Raw genomic sequence first — 26832 nt, forward strand, 5'->3', positions numbered from 1 at the left:
AAGTATGGCTGCCTGATTCTGATAGATAGAATCACACATTTTTCTTTGCAGCGAAATTGTATGTTTCACTTATAATGTTAAAACAGTTAAGGCTTGTCAGGTGAGTATGAAAAACATGATAGTACTGCTGCAGTGTAGCAGTAACTTGGTTAGACTGAGTGCACAGTAGGAGAAATCGTAGTGTGCTTTGTAGTGAAATGCTATACAGTAGATGAGGTAATCTACAAGGGTATGATAACCTGCAACTCCACAAAATAATTGGAAATACACTACTGTGCATATATATATATATATATATACATACATACATACATACATACATACATACATACACATATATATATATATATATATATATATATACACATACATACATACATACATGCATGCATGCATGCATGTATGTATGTATGTATGTATGTATGTATGTATGTATGTATGTATGTATGTATATATATATATATATATATATATATATATATATATATATATATATATATATATATATATATATATATATATTTATTGGTCGGTTATTGGTCGGTAGTTGGAGGGGACCGGTCCCTTCTTGGGGTCCTTGGGGATCAGGACCGTCCGGCCTTCAGTTAGCCATTCCGGGTGTCTCTCGTTAACTAGCAGCTGGTTCATTTGTGCTGCCAGACGCTTGTGGAGTGCAGTCAGCTTCTTCAGCCAGTAGGCGTGAACCATGTCGGGCCCTGGTGCTGTCCAACTCTTCATACTGGAGACCCTTTCTTGGATATCTGCCACTGTGATGGTTACTGGACCCTGTTCAGGGAGGTCGCTGTGGTCTGCCCTCAGATCCTCTAGCCACTGAGCATTGCCGTTATGGGTTGCATCCTTCTCCCATATGCTCTTCCAGTATTGCTCCGTCTCCAGCCTTGGTGGTGCTGTTCTCTTATTGTTCCCTTGCCACTGAGAGTACACCTTTGCTGGTTCTGTGGAGAACAGCTGGTTTATTCTCCTGCCTTCTATCTCTCTGGTGTACCTCCTCAAGCGGCTGGCCAAGGCTGTGAGTCTTTGCTTGGCAGTTTCCAAGGCCTCAGGTATGGACAGCTTGCTGTATTTCTTAGGCACCTTATTTGTCGCACCTTTCTGCAACTCCGTTAGTTGGCTAACCTCCCTCCGTGCTACTTTGATCTTGCCCTCTAGCCTCCTTCTCCATGGAGGGTACTGCCCCTTGTCGCTGTTCAACTTGTAGCCAAGCATCTCACTGATCACTGCTGCCGTATTGTAGATCAGCTTGTTAGTGTCGGTAATCGTGGTTGTAGGTATTGCCCGTAGTGCTGCATTAACATCATCTAGCAGACCTTCTGAGGGTACTTCACGTAATCTTGGTAACCGGCTACGGGTTTCGACCAATAACCTGCCTCAGTACTACATGGAAGCTCCTGTCAGGCATCATATCGGCCAAGATGAACAGGCACATGGGTCAATACATGAGCGGGACACAGAAAGGAATTGGCAAGAATACCAGAGGCGCAAAACACCAGCTACTGGTAGACAGAACAATCAGCCGAGACTGCAAGACCAGACTGACCAACCTGTGCACTGCCTGGATTGATTACAAGAAGGCCTATGACTCAATGCCCCACAGCTGGATACTGGAATGCCTAGAATTGTACAAGATCAATGGGACCCTAAGAGCCTTCATCAGGAACTCAATGGGGATGTGGCGTACAACACTAGAGGCCAACTCCAAGCCCATAGCACAAGTCACCATCAAGTGCGGGATCTACCAAGGAGATGCTCTGTCCCCACTGCTGTTCTGCATAGGCCTGAACCCCCTCAGTGAGATCATTAACAAGACTGGCTACGGATACCGACTACGGAACGGAGCAGTTGTCAGCCACCTCCTGTACATGGATGACATCAAGCTGTATGCCAAGAGTGAACGAGACATCGATTCACTGATCCACACTACCAGGCTATACAGCAATGACATTGGAATGTCATTCGGACTGGAGAAGTGTAGTCGGATGGTAACAAAGAGAGGGAAGGTAGTCAGAACTGAGGGGATTGAACTACCAGAAGGCAACATTGCAGACATAGAGGACAGTTACAAGTACTTGGGGATCCCGCAGGCGAATGGGAACCATGAAGAGGCCGCTAGAAAAGCTGCAACCACCAAGTACCTGCAGAGGGTCAGGCAAGTCCTGAGGAGTCAGCTGAATGGTAAGAACAAGATCCGGGCCATCAACACGTACGCCCTGCCCGTGATCAGGTACCCTGCTGGGGTAATAGGCTGGCCAAAGGAGGAGAAAGCTCCTTACCATGCATGGAGGGTTTCACCCCAAGTCCAGCACCCTGAGGCTGTACGCTAAGCGGAAGGAAGGGGGCCGGGGACTGGTGAGTGTCAGCACCACAGTCCAGGATGAGACAACGAACATCCAAGAATACATTGGGAAGATGGCCCCAACTGACCGAGTGCTCAGTGAATACCTCAGGCAGCAGAAACCCAAGAAAGAGGAGGGAGACGAGGAACCATCATGGAAGGACAGGCCCCTGCACGGTATGTACCACCGGCAGATAGAGGAGGTGGCTGATATCCAGAAATCCTACCAGTGGCTGGACAAAGCTGGACTGAAAGACAGCACAGAGGCACTAATCATGGCAGCACAAGAACAAGCTCTGAGCACAAGATCCATAGAGGCTGGGGTCTATCACACCAGGCAAGACCCCAGGTGCAGGCTGTGTAAAGATGCCCCAGAGACAATCCAGCACATAACAGCAGGGTGCAAGATGCTAGCAGGCAAGGCATACATGGAACGCCATAACCAAGTGGCCGGCATAGTGTACAGGAACATCTGTAACCTGGAAGTCCCGAGGTCAAAACGGGAGATGCCCCCAAGGGTGGTGGAGAATGGCCGAGCTAAGATCCTGTGGGACTTCCAGATACAGACGGACAAAATGGTGGTGGCTAACCAACCGGACATAGTGGTGGTAGACAAACAGAAGAAGACGGCCGTAGTGATCGATGTAGCGGTTCCGAATGACAGCAATATCAGGAAGAAGGAACACGAGAAGCTGGAGAAATACCAAGGGCTCAGAGAAGAGCTCGAGAGGATGTGGAGGGTGAAGGTAACGGTGGTCCCCGTGGTAATCGGAGCACTAGGTGCGGTGACTCCCAAGCTAGGCGAGTGGCTCCAGCAGATCCCGGGAACAACATCGGAGATCTCTGTCCAGAAGAGCGCAGTCCTGGGAACAGCTAAGATACTGCGCAGGACCCTCAAGCTCCCAGGCCTCTGGTAGAGGACCCGAGCTTGAAGGATAAACCGCCCGCATGGGCGTGCTGGGTGTTTTATATATATTATAGTACAGGGTGGGCCATATATATGGATATATATATCCATATATATATATATATATATATCCATATATATATATATATATATATTCACTCGGACTTTCTGACCACGTCATGATCCACCTAATCCCCGCGTACAGACAGAGGCTGAAGCTCTCCAAACCTGTCGTGAGGACCAAAAAACTGTGGAGCAACGAGGCTGTGGAGGAGCTTCGCACGTGTTTGGAGTCTACAGACTGGGACACAATGAAGGCTGCTTCTAACAGCTTGGACGAGTTTACGGACACTGTCACCTCCTATATCCACTTCTGTGAGGACAGCATTGTGCCATCACGCACCAGGGTGAGTTATAACAATGACAAACCCTGGTTTACTCCTAAACTCAAAAAGCTGTGGCTGGAAAAGAGAAAGCCTAAAACCCCCCACTCCACTGATGACTTGCTCTTGGCCAACACCCTTAACACCTTTTACTGCCGTTTTGACGAGCCATAAGGCAGCCTTCACATCTCCAACGGCCCCAACAATAGAGACACTTTGGACACTCATTCCCCCACCTCTCCCCCCTCCATAGAGCCATCACCACCTTCAACCACTTCACCTACAACACCCCCCTCCTCACTCCACACAAAAGAGGATTTCACACCACCTCCTCCCACCACAACTCTTCATATTCATGAAGCAGGTGTGAGGAAGCAGTTTAAGAGTCTGAATGCTCGAAAAGCTCCCGGCCCAGACGGTGTGTCACCTGCCACCCTCAGACACTGTGCAAACGAGCTGGCCCCAGTGTTTTCTGGCATTTTCAACTCCTCACTGCAGGCATGTCATGTGCCTGCCTGCTTCAAGTCCTCCACCATAATCCCTGTCCCCAAGAAACCAAGGATCACTGGATTAAATGACTACAGACCCGTGGCTCTGACATCTGTGGTCATGAAGTCATTTGAGCGTCTGGTTCTCTCCTATCTCAAGACCCTCACGGCCCCCCTCCTGGACCCACTGCAGTTTGCATACAGAGCCAACAGGTCTGTAGATGACGCCATCAACATGGCCCTACACTTCATCCTGCAGCATCTGGACTCCCCAGGAACCTACGCCAGGATCCTGTTTGTGGACTTCAGCTCTGCCTTCAACACCATCCTTCCAGACCATCTCCGAGACAAGCTTTCCCAGATGAATGTGCCTGATCCCATCTGCTGGTGGATCACTGACTTCCTGATGGACAGGAAGCAGCATGTGAGGCTGGGAAAGAATGTCTCGGACTCCCGGACCATCAGCACCGGCTCCCCTCAGGGCTGTGTTCTTTCTCCTCTGCTCTTCTCCCTGTACACCAACTACTGCACCTCCACCCACCAGTCTGTCAAGCTAATCAAGTTTGCAGATGACACCACCGTTATTGGACTCATCTCGGACGGGGATGAGTCTGCCTACAGGAGGGAGGTTGAACGTCTGGTGTCCTGGTGCAGCCACAACAACCTGGTGCTGAATGCCCAGAAGACAGTGGAGATTATTCTGGACTTCAGGAAGCACACAGCCCCACTCCCCCCCATCATCCTGACTGACACCCCCATCACCTCTGTGGACTCATTCCGCTTCCTGGGTACCACCATCACCCAGGACCTGAAGTGGGAGCCCACCATCACCTCCGTCATTAAGAAAGCCCAGCAGAGGATGTACTTCCTGAGGGAGCTGAAGAAATTCAACCTGCCAACACGGACGATGATGCAATTCTCCACTGCAATCATCGAGTCCATCCTCACCTCCTCCATCACCGTGTGGTACGCTGGAGCCACTATCAGGGACAAACAGAGACTGCAGCGTGTTGTGCGCTCTGCTGAGAAGGTGATTGGCTGCAGACTCCTATCTCTGCAGGACCTGTACACCTCCAGGACACTGGGGCATGCAGCTCGGATCTCAGCTGACCCTTCTCACCCTGGACACAGTCTGTTTGACCTGCTCCCCTCAGGCAGGAGGCTCCGGTCCATTCGCACCAGAACCTCTCGCCATAAGAACAGTTTCTTCTCCTCTGCTGTTGGACACATGAACAATAAGCGTATGACTGTTCCCACCACTAACACATGACCCTACGCTGTGATCACTGCATCATTCCATGTTTGGCACTGATCACCACCTGCACTCATGTATATATCTATCTACTTAGCACTTTTAATTCTTATTCTTATTTTTATTTTCATCTCTATTTAAGCGTAATTTATGACAGTATGTTTGCACTGAAGCACCGCAGCAATTTCCTAATGTTGTAAACCTGCTCAACATTTGGCAATAAAACCCTTTCTGATTCTGATACACCATAATAAAATGGGAATGGTTGGTGATATTAAAGTCCTGTTGGTGGCACATTAGTATATGTGAGGGGGCAAACTCCTCAATATGGGTGGTGACTATGATGGCCATTTAGAAGTCAGCCATCTTGGATACAACTTTTGTTTTTTCAATAGGAAGGGGGCCATGTGACACATCAAACTTATTGGTAATGTCACAAGAAAAACAATGGTATGCTTGGTTTCAACGTAACTTTATTCTTTCATGAGTTATTTACAAGTTTCTCTTTGTTCACAGCCATTGACATGTCGAAGAGGTTAACACGTGAGGAGCAGATCGAAATTGTGTTGATATCTGGTGAACGCAGTAACCGGGTCACTGAAGCAGATTTCAATGCAAGACACCCTACGGGACCACCCATCTCCCATGCTACAGTTAGCAAACTGCTTGCTGAGTTTCGTGAAACTGGTTCAGTGTTGGATTTGCCAAAATGTGAACGCAAGAAAACTGTCACTAATGAAGAAACATCAGTGGCTGTCCTAGCTTCATTCAGCAAGAGCCCACAGCGTAGCACTTGCCGCATGTCACTTGAGAGTGGCATTAGTCGAACATCCCTTCGGCGGATATTAGCTACACACAAATGGCACCCTTACAAACTCCAGCTACTGCAGCATCTCTACGAGGATGACCCAGATCGGCGCACAGAATTTGCAGAATGGGCAAAACAAAAATTGGAACAGGACCCTCAGTTCATGCAGAAGATTTTGTTTAGTAATGAGGCAAACTTTTATGTGAATGGTGAAGTTAACAAACAAAACCACCGCTATTGGTCTGACACTAACCCACATTGGATGGATCCCCCCAAGACTGTTGGAACAACAAAAGTGATGTATGGTGTGGTATATGGGGTACAACGATAGTGGGTCCATTCTTCATCAATGGAAACCTCAAGGCCACTGGATATTTGAAATTACTACATGATGATGTGTTTCCCTCTTTGTGCACTGAAGCTGGCACGTTCCCTGAGTTTTTCCAGCAAGAAAATAATGTGGTGCACCACCACATTATGGGTGCCAGGTCCGAGCATTCCTAGATGAACAGTTTCCTGGAAAGTGGATTGGTCATCGTGGGCCTGTTGAATGGCTCCCAAGGTCTCCCGATCTGACCCCCTTAGACTTTTATCTTTGGGGTCATCTGAAGGCAATGTCTATGGTGTGAAGATACGAGATGTGCAGCACCTGAAACTACGGATACTGGATGGCTGTGCTGGCATTTCTCCTGCGGTGTTGCTATCAGTGTGTGAAGAGTGGGAGAAGAGGGTTGCATTGACAATCCAACACAATGGGCAGCACATTGAACACATCTTATAAGTGGTCAGAAACTTGTAAATAACTCATGAAAGAATAAAGTTACGTTGAAACCAAGCACACCATTGTTTTTCTTGTGACATTACCAATAAGTTTGATGTGTCACATGGCCCTCTTCCTATTGAAAAAACAAAAGTTGTATCCAAGATGGCTGACTTCTAAATGGCCACCATGGTCACCACCCATCTTGAGGAGTTTGCCCCCTCACATATACTAATGTGCCACAAACAGGACTTTAATATCACCAACCATTCCCATTTTATTATGGTGTATCCATATAAATGGCCCACCCTGTAGATCTAAGGAACCAGACTCTCTCGTGATATTCACAGTGATACTTTCATGTTTTTCTTTAGATAGAATATTTGACAGTCATGTCTTTAAGAAATGGGGAGAAAAAATTCTGCAACAATATCCAAAGAAAGGCTGTGTAATGTTCTTCAAGAAGCCTGAAGAACTATTCCCGATGACCACTTAAAGAAAGCTTGGTTAAGAGACTTCAGGCTATATTGGCCCCATCCTCTCACCCTGTGGCAGCTGGGATAGGCTCCGGCCCATCCACCCCAACGAATCAGAATTAGATAAGCGGAAGAAAAATAGATGGATGTAAATTATTTAGAGGCTTAAAAAACATCTGACACACTCTTTTCTTGTGTATGCAGTATCTGCGTCATTTAAACTTTAACATGCACAAAAATACAGAGACCCAGCTCTCCCAGTTACAGCTGTTAATCTGTTATTGGGCACTTGCTGTGGTTTAGTAGTCAGTTAGGTATCAGAAACAAGAAGCTAGTTTAATATCAGGGAATAAAAATTCTGCTAGTCCCTTTGCGAAGCTTTAAGATCTCCAAATGTGTTTCATCTCACCAACACTGAGACACAATTAACAGGTTGGGAGTGCTTTTTAAAGACCATCTAATTAGCTGCCACATATTATATTTGTCATGAGCTCAACTAATCATTTTGATGGTTGAACAATGTCTTCAGTCATAGCAAATAAAGGCTGGCAATTACTAATGACTTACTCCAAGCTCTATTTATTCTGTGTCCCTTAATCAAATAGTACCTCCTATCAAGACTATAAAAGGCACATCTTACTTTGCCTCAAAACTTTGTGTTATTAGAGTAGTTAGTATGTTTTCATGCATGGTTGAATTGTGGTAAAACCAGTGTTAATTTACGTCATAGTTTTCGTCAACAACCTTTTTTCTTTGCTTAAAACAAGACAATATCAAACAACAAACTAATGCACGAGAACAAAAACTATGATTATATGAGCCAACACTTTCATCAACAAAAGAACATAATATGAAAATATTCAGGACAGACGAGAGCCAATCAGAACTAATTAAGTTGTGTAGAAAGGCAAATTTGGAAGTGAGCGAATTAGAAGTAATTACCGTGTGTAGTTTGGGTAAATGTGCACATTTGGTCTGGCCCTGGAAAATGGTAGCTAGCACACATTAGTAACACTACACGTCTTTTGAACTTCAGAGGTTCAATGCCTGACCAGGGCGTCTGTATCCAGTAAGCCTCCCTAGACTGTCACCACTCGCTTGAACGGGAATACCAGAGAGATGGAAATCAGGAGAATAAACCAAGGAAACAGTGCGACACTGCCCCACCTCCAGTCTTGTTATGGCTATGTAAGAATAGCCCCACGAAGACTGAAGACAGAGCAATACTGGAAGAGCATATGGGAGAAGAACGCAACCCACAGCACAACCACAGCAATCTCCCTGAATAGGATCCAGTAATCATCACAGTGGCAGACATCAAAGAAAGGGTCTCCAGTATGAAGTATTGGACAACACCAGGCCCCAACATAATTCAAGCTCACTGGCTGAAAAAGCTGACTTCACTCCATGAACGTCTGGTAGCACAAATGAACCAACTGCTAATCGACAAGAGATACCCAGTATGACTAAATGAAGGCCAGGGAGTCCTGATCCCCAAGGATCCCCAGAAAGAACCGTGCCCATCCAATCAATAACCTGCCTCAGTACCACATGATGTCAGGCATCATAGCGACTAATATGAACAAGGACATTGCTCAACACATGAGCAGGGCACAGAAAGGAATTGGCAGAGACCAAGAAATACCAGAGACCGAGACTGAAAGACCAGCTGAAAGACCAGCTCCGGATCCTGGAATATCTAGAACTACACAAGATCAACAGGACCCGTAGCACCTTCAACAGGAACTTAATGGGGATGTGGCGAATAATACTATCCAACTGGACATGTCACCATCAAGTGCAGGGTTTACCAAGGAGATGGCCTTTCCCTATAGTTGTTCTGGATAGGCCTGATCCCCCTCATTAGGATCATTAACAAGACTGGCTACAGAGCCAGACTAAGGAATAAAGCAATTGTTAGCTGCCTCCTCTACATGGATGACATCAAGCTGTATGCCAAGAGTGAAGAAGACATCGATTCACTGCAACGACATTGGAATGTTAATCGGACTGGAGAAGCGTAGTTCGATGGTAACAAAGAGAGGGAAGATAGTCAGAACTGTGAGGATTGCACTACCCACAGGGAAATGGGAACCATGAAGAGGTCGCTAAAAAGCGGCAAACACCAAATACCTGCAGAGGGTAAGGCAAGTCCTGGGGAGTCAGCTGAATGGAAAAAACAATACCTGGGCAATCAGCACCAACGCCCTGCCCATGATCAAGAACCCTTCTGGCCAAAGGAGAACATAGAAGCCACTGACATCGAAACAAGGAAGCTCCTGACTATGCATGGTTTTCACCCAAAATCCTGCACCCTGAGACTGCATGCTAAGTGAAAGGAAGAAGGACCAAGGACTGGTTATTGTCAGAACCACTGTCCAGAATGAGACAACAAACATCCATGAGTAAATCAGAAAGATGTCCACAACCGACTGCGTGCTTAGTGAATACCTCAGGTAAACGAAACCCAAGAAAGGAGAGGAGGAGCCATGGAAGGACAGGCCCATGCACGGTATGTACCACTGGCAGATAGAGGAAGTAGCTAACATTCAGAAATCCTACTAGTGGCTGGACAAAGCTGGTCTGAAAGACAGTACAGAGGAACTGATCATGGCAGCACAGGAACAAGATCTAAGTACAAGATCCCTGGAGGCTGGGGTCTATCCCGCCAGGCAAGACACCAGGTGCAGGCTGTGTAAAGATTCCTGAGACAGATAGAATTAGCTATACCAAGTGATAACAACATCAGGAAAAAGGAACAAAGGAACAGACGTATCAAGGGCTAAGAGAAGAACTCAAGAAGATGTGGAGTGTGAAAGTAACAGTGGTCCCAGGGGTAATCAGAGCACTCGGTGCAGTGACCCACAAGCTAGGTGAGTGGTTCCAGCAGATCCCAGAAACAAAATCCAAGAGAAGAATTTCTAATGAATTTTTATTTAAAACAATTCAGTGGACTACATATTGAACTTAGAGGACAGATACAAAATATCAATCCTATCGTGTTGTATTGATCCGGTTGGTACCTAATGGATTAGTATCGATAGTATCGATGCTTGCCCACCTCTAGTAGTAGATGCTCTCACCAAACAGTACAGCTTCCCCCCCATATGCTCCCTGTTTCTCATGATAACGGGGAAAAATTTCAATGCATGGGATGAAAAGACGAGTAGACATATGGGCACATTGATTTATTGACTAAATTTATCGTTCATCAATATTGACATATTCATCCCGCAACAGATGGGCCACACTATTCATATAGTCAGGGATTGGATTCTATTTTTAAAAAATAGCCACCTCTAGTTAGTAGAGTCATTGAACTCATTGAACTGAATTCTAATACCACTGGCCTTGATTTTAGACTTACGTGTATGGGAAATGAGGCAGATGGCAGAAGATTGAAGGGACACAATTGTACTAGTTTTATAGACTTCAGGGTGACCCTGTAAGTTGAGAGTTATAACTGCAGATTGTGCATAAAAGCCTGCATGTCAGCAAGCATCTATGTAGCCTCAGTAACCTTGAGCATTATGGTTAATATTTGCATTTCAAAAAATAGCTGACAGCAAGGTTGTTTTTAAAGTGGGTAATAAGCATAACTACTTTTTTTAAGTACTAACTTTTGCTGTTCTTGACAGTGGACAAAAAAATACAACTAAAATACAGTAAATATCAACATCACATTTGCTGTGAAATGTCTGTGTAGGTTCTCAGTCATCCATGTCATGGTATTCTAAGGAGCTTGGAAAGAAAGTGACTGGATTCTTTAAGTTTCTTGAAGATGTTTAATCTCTTATCCCAGAAGCTTCTTGAGTTCTGAAACGAAATGGTGGACAATCCCACGTATTTAAATCTCGTGGCAGTGTGCCTTAATAAACAGAGTCAACTCCTTTTTTGACACATTGGCTCGTGTGATGAGGCGCATGAGTCATGTGGCCAATAAATTGCTAAATAGTGGCATTTTGGGGAGAGTGTTGGAACTATGCATGAAAATTTCTTTGATGCATTTTTGCTGTTTTTAGTACACCTCTGGAGTCCACCGCAACTGCTGCAAATCCAGCATGAATGCAACTCCCACTAACTGACAATGAGTCTAGGCCTACACGAAGTGCCTGTTTGATATACACAAAATAGATTTTTCACTGTTGTAAACACTCAACAAATCTCTTCACAGCACAAACAAAGCATGAAAAAGGGAGGCAGCCCTCCGTCTGTGGACAAACCTGTATGTCAAAGGTGTACGACGTGTGGGCCCGCAGCTTGCTGATCTCAACCCTTGTTTCCTTTAACGCCTGTTTGCCTGGAACAAACACCACGCTGTCATCACATGGCTGACAAGCCCGACGCTCATTGCTGTGGCATCGGCGACACAACAAATTATACGACAAGTCGTCGCGGTGTCCAGTGTCACGTGGTGAGTGCCACTCCAACATCACCGATGTCTGGTTGACCACTGAGACCACATTGCGAGGAGCTGAAGGGACACCTGGAAAGAAAAATAACGAGTGAGAGGGAATGTCACCTGTTTACATGGAAGAATTTGTCTGTCTGTGTGTGTGTGTGTGTGTGTGTGTGTGTGTGTTATGTTTGGAAACAATGTGTTTGGAAACAGTTGATAACCATACTAAATAAATAACTGAAATTTGTTGTTTGTTGATATGGGATATTAGATTTAACATTATGTGTTTTCCTTAGTTTTACACAATATTGTCTATGATTTCAAAACTTGAACCAATAGTAAAGTTTGTGCCTTTTTAGGTAAAATAAGGAAATAAAAATGCAAGAGCCCCACCATTCTTAAAATTAGGGGTGGGCGATTTATCAAATATACTCAATGCATTGTGAGTTTTTCCATGGTTAAAATGGTTTTATCGTAACCACTGAGTATACGTTGCCATGGAAATATTAAGCTGTCTGCACATAATCCACTGTGAGTTTTTTTCTCCCACATGCTATGAATGCATAATTAATCCCCCCCCACCGGAAAATCTACCGCCACACTGCACCGAGCATGGGTGTTTATATACTACCAGGATGTATACAAACTATGAAACCAATTGTGAATAATATTTGGAAGCACCAAATAATGTTACCATTTGTCACGTACGTGATAGAATACCTGCCTGTTGTAAACTATAATTAGTGGATGGATATCAGATAAACAAATAAGATCGTAGAACAGGTACGCTTTCACATTTTTCTGGTTCTTTATTGCACATGTAAACTTTGCAGTTTTGTTTTAAAGCTTTTGTTATGTGTAAAATGGTGAAAAACATCATAAGATACATTTACTAACCTAACAGCTGAGGTTTTTAAAAACATTGGGGTTGGTCTTGAAAATTAATTAATGATAAATATATCTCCCCATCCAGCTGGGGGGAACAGGTACTAATAACTAATTTAGCCAAGGCCACCAAAAAAGGCTAAATCCCATTTATCAGACATTGATCAGTGAAAGAAAGAAAGTAGGAAAGAAAGAGAGCAGCATATGTTCACAATGATTACGGAAATAAAACTGGGGACTCAGATAGGATCTGAGTTTGGTTGTGTTCCAATTAAAAAAAATGCTGACATTTCTTTTCTTCTTGATGTCAAAAACAAGGCCAAGTGCGAAAACACCATTAATGTAAGACTAAAGAGCTGCAGACATGTTAATCTTGAGCACCTTCAGCTGTTAATTGTGGTGAATTGAACTTAACATGTTCAAACATGTTAAGTTCAATTCAGCTCTAAAATCAGTACTTTGGTTCATTTATAATATTATTACTGTGTTTAATGAACACATTTAAACAAATATAGTTCTGCACTGAAACGTTTTTCTTCTCTACAATATTTAAATTCAGAATCCCTTCACTTTTTAGGTCTCGTTAAATCAATCTCAGTTGTAAGCTTTATTCATCATCTAAATCTATTCAGAGCCTGGACTTGTGATGTTTTAAAGTAATGAAATGTAGAACTTTCTCAGGATGCCAGAATGGTTTTATCACAACGTTCACGTTTCAGTACTGAAAGCTGAACACACTTCTGTTTCTCTGAACTGCTTTACTTTTTATTCCACCAAGTTAGTTTTTAAAGCACTGTTATCATCCATTCTTATTGTTTATTATGCAAGGAATGAAGAGTTTGACAATGTTATATCACTTGTTGAAACCCATGACCTAAACTTCTAAAATGTGATGTTAGTCAGCCATCACCAAGACCTTTACAGATTCAAAGTCACTGACTTTGGGCTCTCTCAGCTCCACAATGGTAAGTAGATGAAACATCAGATCAGAGATGTACTGGATATTTGCACAGTCACACAAACCTCCAAAGTTTCTGAGGGGTTTCTCAGCAGTACGATAAATCATAGTTATCCAAACTGTCAATATCAATAGCAATTGTGACAATTACAATCACCTCCATCATGTCCCTGGAATTTATTCTGGGACTTCAGTTTGCAGAGGCCACAGATGGGTTGCACTGCTGCTACTCTGTGCTTACCCCAACAACAATGAATAATGATATAGTAAATACAATAACATGATTAAAGTCTGCTCCTCATTTAGTCTGAAGAACTTGACTCCCAATTTGCAGATGAGACTCACAGTGGAGACCCTGGACCAGCTGCCAGACAAAATTGCTAAACTGTGGGCCAGAGACTGCCCATTTCTTCCACAGAGAGTTCAATTCCACCAGCACTTCACCATTGCTCTGCTTAATTTCGATAGTCCTTAAACTTGTGTTTGAATTACACTTTTTTTTTAAGTTAACATCCTATTTTTTTGTATAAAAACTTAAAGGTATACACATTTACAAAGCACATGGTCTCTGTAGACCAACCAGAACCCCATCACACAAACTCAGAAATGCTTTGTTGGAATATGTAAACCACTGCACTACTAAGCCACTACTTTTAGTAGTTTCACTGATCACAAGGATTCGCTGCAGAGGGAAACATCGCTTATTTGATTTGTCAGATTTTGTATGCCAGATGCACTTCCTGTTGCAACTCCAAATGGATTTGTGCACCTTATCATGTAATAACCATAATGAGGTGGTGATTCTTTCACCAGACAGAAATACCAAGGGACCTGAGGCAACGCTAACTCAGAACCCTACAAGTCCCCATCTTTTAAGCACCTGTTAGCTAACTGTGCTTGGCTTATTGCTGAACACTGAGCACATCAGGAAACACTGCTTCATTTGCTCCACACTGTTTCACTGCTTCATTTGGGACATGCACAACACTAACAGGTGTAAGAACAACAGCCCATACTTGGCTTCCAGAGAGAACCTTCAGCCCTACACTCAATGCAGATATATATGCACACACAAATGTCTCACCCAATGGCGGCAACACTGATGCTAAAATAAAGAAGTCAAACTAAAATAAAGGAGTCAAAGACACCTGTGTCTCACAATATTTTGATGCCTACTTTCTCGCCACGCTTGTGAGAAATGCTTGGAAGACTCTTATTTACCATTTATCACCCATAGGTGATAAACGGTAAATAAAAGTCCAGCTCACATTTTGAGACCTGAGATTTCATCTCACAATCCAAGATGTTCAATGTTTCAGCAGCTCGCCCCCGTACACACTTCCTCCTTCCCACAACTCTGAAGGCTAAAACTGTCAGTCTTCCAATGGCCTCGCCTTTGACAAAATTTACAAAACTTACCAGAATCACGCACAATCACTGCCACCAATTCCCATGAGTGCAGCAAGCGAGAGAAAAATGCAAATCATCAATATGGGATCCACCAATCCAACAACATTATACTTACTCAAACTTTCCTAAGAACACAGAATAATGTTACCAACTGAATAAGGATGAGCAATGATTGATTAAACTATTTATCCACATCAGTGATATAAAGCAATCCATGGATGCACTGACAAATGCATGACATGTGTTGTATGTGCAAAACCAAACCACAAAAAAATAACTCAAACAAAAAGATAACAAGAAATGGAGATGGACACATTTTCGTAATCAGGTCTTTGTTTTGATCATTGAATAAATAATTATCATTGATCTGCTCAACAAATGGGTTCATGGGCTCTAATATTCATGTGAATAATCATCAAGGAAGTATTCTTAAACTCAGTGACAATTAAAATAAAAGTTAGGTGCCATTCGCACCAGAACCTCTCGCCATAAGAACAGTTTCTTCCCCTCTGCTGTTGGACACATGAACAATAACCATATGACTGTACCCGCCACTAACACATGACCCTACGCTGTGTTCACTGCATCATTCCATGTTTGGCACTGATCACCACCTGCACTCATGCACATATCTTTCTACGTAGCACTTTTAATTCTTATCCCTACTTTTATTTTTTCATGTCTATTTAAGTGCTATTTATGACACTATGTTTGCACTGAAGCACCGCAGCAATTTCCTAATGTTGTAAACCTGCTCAACATTTTGCAATAAACCCCTTTCTGATTCTGATTCTTTCTTACCCATTCTGGGCATCCGATGTTCTCACGTACTGCAACTGCAGTGCAGTCGAATACTTTATCTTAATTGGCATCCGCTTGTATAATACTGAGAGGGTTGTAGAAACTGTCAAGGCTGCTTGCTGACATGGAAAGTTGACAAGTGCAGTTCCCAGTCGGAAGTTTGCACTTCAGCCAACAGTGTCTACAATGTTCAAAAAGTGACCCAATAGCTCAGCGCCAGTAGGGAATCTGCATCTCTTTTCTCTCTTGCCGGTTCGCTCTCTTTTCTCTTAGCTCTTCTCTGTGATCTGAGGAACAGCTAAGGGCTTTTAGGGTACACAACCAGGGTTTTCACAAGATTAAACCTACTGGGTGCACGTCTCTTTGATTGCTCACACACATCACAGACACTGCAGTGCACACGCCAAACAAGAGCAGTTGAGATGAAATGGATATTCAACCTTGGCATATGGTAAATCACAGAGTCATTAGAAACAGCCGAGAAGGCCCTGTGGAATATGTGCATGTGCGCTTTTCTCAAAGAGACACTCAGAGGCAGAAATCAAAGTGCTAACAATCAGTAGGGGGGCTGAAAATCTAAGAAGCACGATCTTATAAACATTTCTACTGAGAGAGCGGGAAAGAGAAGACCCGTCTGGGCTTTGATTATTAGAGACAAACACAGTGTGTTGGCACAGGCGTTCACTCCATTTTACTTTTTTATCTAAATAGCACAAATACAAATTATTTTAAAGTGTCTGACACTCGGAGTTCACAGCAAGCACACATTCAAATGCAGAAAAGTAAGAAGCGAGGCGATAATCACATTATAAATTTTCCAGTTCCAGTTTTACTGTTGCAACAAGAGACAGCGTTCCAAAAGACTTAGAGACACAATCTGTGCTGCTGTTTACAGCCGCGTTCTTTTTCACAGTTTTGTAAATGGCTTACACAATATTGCTCTGACCTGTACACAAAAATACCACAAACAGAAAACCTCTACATATGCACACAGGGTAAAGACACACACACTCCTCCATACCTTTGCAGCCCATGAGGCGTGCTGAAGAAATGATTTTCTGTCAGGCAACTATCCACACAGCACACATTCACTCTTCCATCTCACTGGTCAGATTTTATATCTGATTGAGTTCATGCCAAATCCAAATAAACTGCAGCTCTTTCCTATATTAAACTTCCATCCCACTGTTTTTGAACTTTTTTCACTCCTTGTTCTCGTGGCTCTTGTGCTTGAAAGAAAACAAACAAACTTGTAACTCAGTTTGTTTTTGTCCTTGAATTGAAAGTACCCAGGTAATTCACAGAGCTGTGTAGGCTGACTAGGTTGACATCTGACACCTTTTCACATAAAAAGTCGATTTTTTTTCTCTTCTGTCTGCATCAGTTTGAGTTTGCTGCCACTGTTGTGATGGCTTTCATGTGGTACCTCTGTTGTCAGAATAGGTTAACCACATCAGCTGCTCCATATTTATTGTGACAAAGTCATTTTTGAACATTTTCTCTGTCATTTTATTTCAGTAAACTTTCAATGCAATTACTACATCGACTTTAAAACACCCAACCTGTGTAACTAGTGTTAAATAAACAATGACTATTTGCTTTGCTGTGTACAACGTTCAGGCTAGGACTGGGCGATATATCGAGTTTTTAAATATATCGATATATTTTTATACGAGATATGAGATGTGACAATATCGTTTATATCGATATAGTCTACGTTACGTTATAATTATACTTGTGGAGCCAATAATTTGCCTCTCTTTCGTCCACTTTTGTCTCTACGCAAACGTTACTCTGCCTCGCCTCGCTCCTTCACTGAACACAACTCCCCCTCCGCCATCGCTTCACCTGCAGGCGACGACAAGATGGACACAGCTATCAAAGAGGAGCTGGTCGGTAAAAAGAAACCATTGGGAGATTACTATTGTAGTGCTGTCAGGCTTAATCTCGTTAAAATGACGTTAACGCCATAACTGCATTAACGCAGCAAATCTCCGTAAACAATTAGCGCGGATCGCCCCGTGCGTGGGGCTGCAAAGCGTCAATGCGTTAACGAGTTTTATTAACGCTGTATGTTAATAAAAGTCCCTGTGTGAGATCTGGGACACAGCTTTGACTAAGAGCTCTCTTTGTTCTTACTTTATGGCTTAAAAAAATATCGAGATATATATCGTATATCGCCCAGCCCTAGTTCAGGCATTACATTTTGAACACTGACATATGAAGTGAATAACACAGGTTATCTCTTCATCCTGGCACCTGTTTGTGGGTGGGGTATATTAAGGAGCAAGTAAACATTTTGTCCTCAAAGTCAATGTGTTAGAAGCTGGAAAAATTAGCAGGCATCAGCATTTGAGTGAGTTTGACAAACGGTGGCAAAATGATGGAGTCTAGGTGATGGTGTCACAGCATTTCCAAAAAGGTTTGTGTCTGGGGCTGCATAGGCACAGACCAGTCAAGGTGCCCATGCTTACCTTGTCCACCATCAAAGACACCAACAATGGGGGTGTGAGCATCAGACGTGGTCTGCTGAATCACATTTTCTTTCTGTTGTGGGTGTCTGTGGAGCTTACCTGGGGAACACGTGGAACTAGGATTCACTATGGGGAGGAGACAGTGTGATTTGGCCAATGTTTTCCTGGGAAACCTCGGGTTCTATCATCAGGAACCAGGAATGGTTTGAGGAGCACAACAATGAGTTTGAGGTGTTGACTGAACCCACAAGTGGTTTCAATTTCAAGGTTTTCAATGCAAGTAAATCAGGTAATCCTCAAAAAAAAAAAAAACGTAATAGGGAAGTTGAACACTAAGAGTAGACAAATCAACAGCACAGAAAATTTTGCAGAAATTAAAGAACATACTGGTGTGGATGGAAACATAAGACAGATTGGATTAATACAGAAGGCAATGGTGTGGATGATCACAGAAGGATTTCCAGCATAAAGGAAGAAGCTGTAAAAAGAGCATCCTCCATGAGGTAGACATATAAATATCCAGGTCAGCAATGAAAACAAGATGCCATGAGAACAAACCGATAAACAGGGTTACAGGATACTAGGTATACATACCAGTGTTCAGTCTCAAGGATAGAAAGAGCAGAGCAGCTCTCATTCAGCATTCTTAACGGCGTTTAGACAAAATGATCAACCTGTACCAGAAAAACCGGAAGAGCAGGCCTGGAACCCCTAACCCTGCTAATCTGAAGTTTACTGTATCCTCTGTGAATCAGCTGAGACAAGGGCGTTTGCCTGTTTTTATTACTCATAAAGAAGAGTAAAGAATTGCGACATGAAATCTTGAGTGTACTGAGCCACGCTGTCTGATCAGCCTGAAGCTGACTGGATTTTGCGGGACAACAACCACAAGCTTGGTTCACTACAGTTCAGGATGTTCAACAAATTTTCTCTTTGCTGTCTCAGGACTTACCGTGGAACTCAGACTTGACAGTCTGACCCCGGTCAATGAATTCAGAGTATGTAAATCTGTGAACATCAAAACCATTAGAAAAAGAAAGGGGAAAAAAAGAAAGTATGGTGGTTGCACTCCTGACCTAATGTGACATGTGGAGGTTAGGATGAGGTGTGGATACTGTGGGTCCATTCACTGAAAAGCTATTGAGTGCCTGACTGGGATCCACAAACCGAGCTTTCATCAGCAAATTGATGTTTGCTGTCTGTGTAAGATCCATGGTGGTGAAACCACAAAATAGTCTGAGTGATCGTCGTGGGACTTTTTGTATAAATGACAACTGTGCTGGGAGAATCCCAGAGGTGAGCAAAGAGACAGCCATTATTATACAGCTGTTTATTTTCAGTCCAGAAAACCCGCTCTTAGCACTTTGTAAGAGGGTCTCACTAATTGCCGACCTTATGCACCGCCACTCATTAAAAAAGAAAAGATTGACTCATACCTGGCAAACATTTATTCTTCCACACATGAAGTTATAAGACTGATGGTTTTTTGTATTGCTTGCCTGCTGTTATGCCGCTAACATATGAGGCTTAGTTGCAGACTCAACTAAAGCTTGTGTTCAGCATTTTTTTAGTGAACTCTACTGACTGCAGAGGATTAAAAAAAAAGGTCAAGAAATTCTGTCAGTCACAAGAATTTAACACTGTTGATGCAGGACGGCGACTGAAAAGATGTCCAGTTTCTGAGTTTGATTTGATTAGTGTAAACCAGAGCAAAGCGCCAATTCCTCAAATATATGAAATGACGAACATACAAAAGGAATGCAGATGTGACAGCCAGTGCATAAGAAAATAACGCAAAATGTGGGGCCGATCAGCAATATTCACCGTCAACATTTGTTCTGCTTTTCTGACGCAGCATTGCAAATTCATTCACGACTCTGTGACAGCAAAATATGGCCAGACTATGAATGAACCAGTGCTTTTTAACCCCCCGCCCCAAAACATAAAGCTGTATTCAGGTCACCTGGACATGTACAAGCACACAGGTACACACTCACACACACACACAGACTAACTGCATGCAGTCCAAAATGATTCATGTCTCAACCTACTTACACCATCTCTCTGAGGAATTGAGAGCTCCATTTTTCAAACTCTCTGTGCCTCATCTTGCATAGCAATATAGCCTCTTCAACACACTAAACACATATTCACTTCAATGGAAAGCCCGAGGAATGTGGCAGCATTATTACTTACCGCTCCCCAAATCCCCTAATGAGGACAGGGATGCTACAGCGCTCTGAACGAGGCACAGAGAATTAGGGGCGCAATGATAAATCAAAGCAGATGTTGGCCTTTAACTTAATGATGAAATATTGGACTGTCGATGGTGTCAACCACTGATACGCTCGAGTATGTCAGCTATTGGTTGCTTCATCCAAAATCCTGCCTTTCGCAAACATGTGTTGGTCATCTTGAAGCTCATATTGAAAGATTTATCTATTGTGTCTGATGGGGAGAAAAAAAGGCTGACTCACTGGTGCACAGGTCCTCCGGTTTGTCCATGTCTCCTCGGTAATAGCCATTCCGACAACCACAGAGGGTGGCAGCTTCGATAGTGGAGCGGCTATTGGGCGGACATTGCTGACACAGTCCTGGCCCCTGGAATGACTTAAAGGTGCCCTGAGGACAAGCTGCGGGGAAAAAAAGAAGCGGGAAAAACACATAAAAACCAACGTGTGACTCAGAGTAAAGAACAGGTTTGCATCGCGCTTCTGTGCATTTTTGTTTGCCTTGATCGTGACACATTTGGTAAACTTTGTATTAGAAAGCAGGCGTGCCAGTAGAGTTATTATTGGTACTATGAGGTTGACACAGCACAGAAGGGGATTTTCTGGGGATAGCTGCAAAATAGTTTGTTCTGACAAGATACACAAAAACATTTTGTGCACAGTGACACAGAATCATGTTGTGCTGATTAACTGAAAACTGGATTATCGTTTTCTTCTCTAGCTCTTTTTAATATGGGTCAGACATGACATGAAACACGTAGTGGGAATTTTTAAGGATGATACCCTACTTTATCCAATTTTTATGTATCCAGAGTTGGCTCTTGCTGACCAGATAATAATTATTCTTATTCAGCTTGGATACGTGCTGTGGAAATTTTGCAGTCCACCTTGGCAACGCGCTCTCATCTCAAGGTTTCAAATACTGCTGGAGGCAGCATAGAGATACGGACACGGGACTTCAGAGTCAGTGCCAGTTTAATATTGGCTGCAGAGTTAGTGGCCTTGTTTAACAGAACTAGAAAGTATGCATGAGGAAGCAAGAAGGCTTAAAAGTATCTGGGGGCCGAGGGGTTGTTGGTTTTTTAGCTACTGTTTGGAATTATGTTTTCTTACTTTTACTCTTACCAGGATTCTGGTAGCAAATAACAAAGAATCTTGTTGGTGCAAAAATACAGTTTTATCTCAGTGAAACTATTCGCTTTTTTTCATTTTTCATAGCTTGAATAAAGAAAATGGGAAAAATTGTGTGTTTTTGTGACAGAATACTAGTAACAAAGATACTGAAGATACAATTTAAAATAATTTCTTTGGTTCTTTTCTGTTAATAGTTGGTCGCTTTATATTCAAATGATTCATAGGTTAATGTTACGTGTCCAAACCAACTAACAAACAAACAAACGAAAAGCATTCTTCTGAAAATAGCCAAATACAAGGACTGGACTGGAGATGAAAGAAAAAGCAGCCAATGCATAAAAAGAAATTCCACTGCAGTTACAAACTTTTGTGACCATTAAGTCCCGTACGTGTGGTGTACACTGAACGTGACACTTGAAACAAAACCATGAACATGGTGAACATAACGACATTTTTTGGTGGGTGAATACGAAAATCAAAAGAATTGTGGTTAATAATAAATCTGTTATGTTTGTTTTTTCTTTCTTTTTTTACATATAGATATTAACAATCGCTGGATGTGTGCTGCTGTTTGTGCAAAGTATCTGATGTGACACGGCAGGTAAAGCTGGACCAATTACTAAGACGTGTAATTTGTACAAAATTACACGTCTTAGCTTTTATACGTACACGTCTTAGCTTTTATACGCAGCGCCATTTGCATTTCCCAAGTGTTAATACACACATCTGACACAACTTAACATGGTTCAGTTCAGCAGGAAGGCTTAAAGCACTGCCGTCCTACATGTCTTTATGCATGCTCAATCAAGCCACACAAACTCACGGTGGATAAATGACCAAACAGCACCTTTCTGATGTCATAGATGCATGCACCCCCCTCCCTTTTTTCTTAACCAATGCATTTTTAATTATTGACATGCATTTTTAATTTCAACAAAGCTCAACAACAGCCTGAACATGATGTCATCAACCAGAAGCATTGCTGTACAATCACATCACTGGCTCTCTGAAGCAAATGTACACGTTTATGAATTTAAATTCATAAATACGTATTTAAAAAAAATACGTAAAGAAAAGAAAATATGAAAAAGCCACGAGAACTGAACTTGCAGTCGGAAGATAAAGTAGCATGTTAATATGTTAGCAAGTTGCGTCAGAGTACTCTGTCCTACTCTGCCTCTCCCCACCGCAGGGAAAAGGGTAACACCACCTGGGTCTGGGTGCAGTTCCCCCCTCCAGGGGCAAGGGTACCTAGACCCGGTTTGTAGAGTACGCTTGGGGAGTGTGAGCGTGTGTACAGCGTCTCTTTATGTCTGTCTCCACGTTGGTTGAGTGTGGAGTAAGTGCATATGATAGCATGAGGGTGGGAATGGATGTTTGTGTCTGTGTGTGCCTGTATGTCTGTGTCTATATGTCAGGTTGGGTATCAGACGCCACCTCTCTGGGGACATCTCAGGCCCTCCAAGGTTTGGAGGCCTATCTCCCCCCACCACCACTTCCCCTGCCAGTGGCGGACTCCCTCAGGTGTCGGTGCGTCGGTGGTTCTTTGTGTCTGGGGGTGGGCGTCCGGGTACACACCGGCTCACTCCTTGGCGGCCGCTTATCGGGGCCTGGAGCCTGGGGCTCGCTCGGGCCACTTCGGAGGTGGGGTGCCCCCGGCCTCTCGGCCTGGGGCTCGGTCACTCAGGCACGGCTGGCTGCCGGCGGAGCTCACGGGCGCGTCACTGCAACTCCCCCTGGCTTCTGCTCCGCGGCTGCTGAGTGAGCCCTCATCTGGGACTCTCCTCAGCTCTTACTGAGACAGTGGCACGGCTGCCCCTCTGTTAGTCTTCCTTGGTCTCTTGTGTTCTGGGGGCCTCTGGATGTCTGGAGTTTTGATCTCCTCCATACCTGCTTCATACCCTGGAGGACGGGGCTATGGCCCCCCCACACCCTCTAGCAGATCATTACATGGAGAAACCTTTGGAATGCAAGCATGCTGATCCACACAGGTATGCACACAGGTGTACACACGGGTGTTCACAGACGCGGACTACAGCTTTCTTGGCTGCTGCCTCAAAGCACATTGTGCGCTGTCTATCTTGCGTGCTGCACAATATCGTTTATTATTTAGTATCTACTGATATCTACTGCTAGCTAGTTTATTGTGATGGTGCTGTTTTTTTTTATTATGTTGCTCTTTGTTGTTTGCTTTCTCTTCTGTTTTTTTTCTCCATACAGGTGATCCAGGTGTTTTTTTTTTTTTGTTTGTTTGGGTTTTTTTTTTCTTTCTTCCCCCCCTTCTCACCATCTCTTCTCCCCTTTGGTTTTCTTTCTCTCCCTCTCTTTCTTTCATTCTTTCTCCCTGTCCTATCCCCCAGTCATGTCTGTCCCGTTTGTAGCAACTGAAAATAAAATAAATTCATAATTATAATAAAGGTCAATCAAATGGACCAATATGGCAAGGCCATGATGATCCACTTGGTAAAATAAATCCGCTTGGCATCTTTCTTGGCCTTAAGACAACAATTCTGATGGCTAAAGATCCAAACGGGACACAAAAAAAAAAAAAAAAAAAAGAGTACTCTGTCCTAGAAGGATTACTGTTCTTAATTTGCACATGAGATGTCACAGGTGTCTCTTTGTGAATGTAAATGCCTTCTGAAGTATGACTTTAAGTAAAAGCCGAAACAGAGAGGTGTGAAATGAAGAATAAGACTGAAATGAAAACTCTGCCAAAAGGCTTAGGCAAACCAAATGAATTTTTTTAGTCTTCCTTTCTCTTTTTTTAGTCTTGATTTATCTTTAGCATTTTGTTTTCCTTCTTTCTCTGTAATGAATGTTTACTTTATCCCTGAGCTGCTTTAGGCGCTGTAAGACTAAAATGCAAATGTTTCATAGATTTATGGTGGAAGACAGAGGAGTGTGCAAGGAGGCATTTAGTAAAGTCCAAATGATAAAATGAACCGAGTGACAGAAGTAAGTGAGACAAAGTAGAAAGCAAGTGAAAATCCTTAGGGTTTCACTTCATCAAATGTCAGTAGGTGAAAGGGTCAGGAATGAAAAGGAATGTCTGAAGAGACAAAAATAAAAAAGCATTGGGGAAAAAGTGGAACAAAGGGGAAAAATGTAGATTGGGAGTATAAGGTGAAGAGAAACACACTGATCCTGTTTTTATTCTTTCATTTCAATGCTTCTACAGTACTGCTCTGCTGAATTGCTGCCACAGACGTGTTATATTATCGTTTCTTGGTTTTGCTTTTGCTCTAACATGATTTACAATAAAGGAAAGTGTTTTTGTCTCCCTAATTTACTATAAATTACTTTCTACATGACCAACATACCGTTGTGAAACTACAGAAGGAGTACTTCATATCATGTTATAAAGGCCATAGCTGGTCCAAAAGTATATAAGAGATGGATGCAGTTTACATCTAGAACTTACAGAGGCATTAGATAGCATTTCTGCTATCTAATGCCATTATTAATATGAAATCCATTGTGTTTGTTATTTGTAACAAGCAAAGAAAAATGACACTTGATTGAATCTTTCTATTATTGCTGCCAACAGCTTTCCAACATTTGAATTTTATGGCAGAGATTTAGAGAAAGGGAAGTATGTCACCAACTGCCCAAACAAACCCAGAAGTGCTTAGCAGCTAGCTAGCACTGAACAGCTTAGAGGCTAGCAGCATTGCTGTTATATAACGCAATATGAAATCCCAAAAATTCCCAGTTAAACTCCAAAAACACATTTCAATAAACAGTGCAAACATACTAAAATACTAAGGCCGATACCAGGGAGGCTAACAAGCACTTAGCAGGATCTAAAAGTACTCATTAACTTTAAACTGTACTGCTTGCTAGCCACGAACCAATAATCAGTATACATTACTTAGTCAGTGTTGTTATGCTATCTGGGATATGTAATCGTAAGGGTTATTCAAGGTATTACACGGCAGAATTTTATAGGTTTTTTTTTATTATAATGCATCCTTATCATGTCTAAGTAGAGCAAGAAAATGTGATCGCATATTAAGATAGTATAAACTGATTAAAACAGGAATGGTAAGGTTCTTAATTTTATGTTGGTCAAAACCTTTAAGTTTTGACCAACATTTAGGTTTTGACCAACATTTCTCATAATCAAAGCAGTCGTTAGCTATGTCCATAATCATGACAAGCTAAATGGTTGTCAGATCACATACCATAATCAAAACAGGCATGCAAAGGATGTTCTTTATTAGAAACCTTATTTACCACCGTTTCCCTCAGTTAAGCTGCAGTTTAGTCAGCGGATCATTGAAGTTTGTTGACCACCCTCAGCAAGAATGAAATACTTCTAGGAATGTAGCAAGCGTAATTAATCCCTGTAGTATCAGATGGCAAAGTGCATATAGCTGCCCTATACTGCCTTACACAAAGCTGGAAAGAAAAGCTGGCCTTCATAGTAAGTGCATGACTCTACTAATGTAGATAATGGAACGGACTATTGAAAGCCTGAAAGAACTTCTGATCCTGCTTACTTTCTCACCTGTAAAAACATACATCTCCCGCATTCAGTTTCTAATAATGATGTCTGCCTCGTTTGTCTGTCTTCTTTACACCCAGACATTTGCCTTTCTTTAAAGCCATCTCATCAGGAGTGTCAGCGTCTCTTCATGTGTGTGTGTGTGTGTGTGTGTGTGTGTGTGTGTGTGTGTGTGTGTGTGTGTGTGTGTTGTTCTGAGTTGAATAAGCAGATAGACATCTGGCTTGTCAAGGTCATTTATTCAGAAACCTTGCTCATACACATGGGGCGTGTCACCATGGCAACAAGTCTTGCTACCTCTCTCCATTACTTATCTCTGGATACCCCTGTGTAGAGTTATCCTTTTCTGTCTCTCTCTCTGTCAAAGGATTTTAAACTGGTAACCCGGCATATGTCAGTGAATTCTGTTTGTGTGTTTTTGTGCAGGCTGAAAAGAACAAAATACTGACTCAAGTAGGATAAACAACAATCCATTATTCTGTCATTTCTGTTGTTTCTATTGTATTCAACAGCATCCAACTCACATTTCAAGTAGTATGATAAAGTTGGTGATGGCTGCTGCATGTCTCACAGGCAAAGGTCAGTATGCTATACAAATCTTTT

At 42.8% G+C, this 26832-nt stretch overlaps 1 protein-coding gene across 2 annotated transcripts in view; it reads right to left on the bottom strand.

The window, feature by feature from the left end:
* The window catches only part of LOC146555037 (ephrin type-B receptor 1-like), a 144714-nt gene that overhangs the window by 64183 nt on the left and 53699 nt on the right, over positions 1–26832 (bottom strand). For both annotated transcript variants that reach the window (XM_085251141.1, XM_085251140.1), the window contains exons 6-7: positions 20832–20987; positions 11651–11913 (exon numbers count right to left, since the gene is read on the bottom strand). In XM_085251141.1, the coding sequence (XP_085107267.1) occupies positions 11651–11913; positions 20832–20987 (419 nt within the window). The remainder of the gene's footprint in view (positions 1–11650; positions 11914–20831; positions 20988–26832) is intronic.

Source organism: Mchenga conophoros, linkage group LG17, assembly GCF_057382185.1.
Source record: "Mchenga conophoros isolate Kocher_MC1m ecotype Shallow Benthic linkage group LG17, M_conophoros_male_GT1.1, whole genome shotgun sequence".
NCBI lineage: Eukaryota > Metazoa > Chordata > Actinopteri > Cichliformes > Cichlidae > Mchenga > Mchenga conophoros.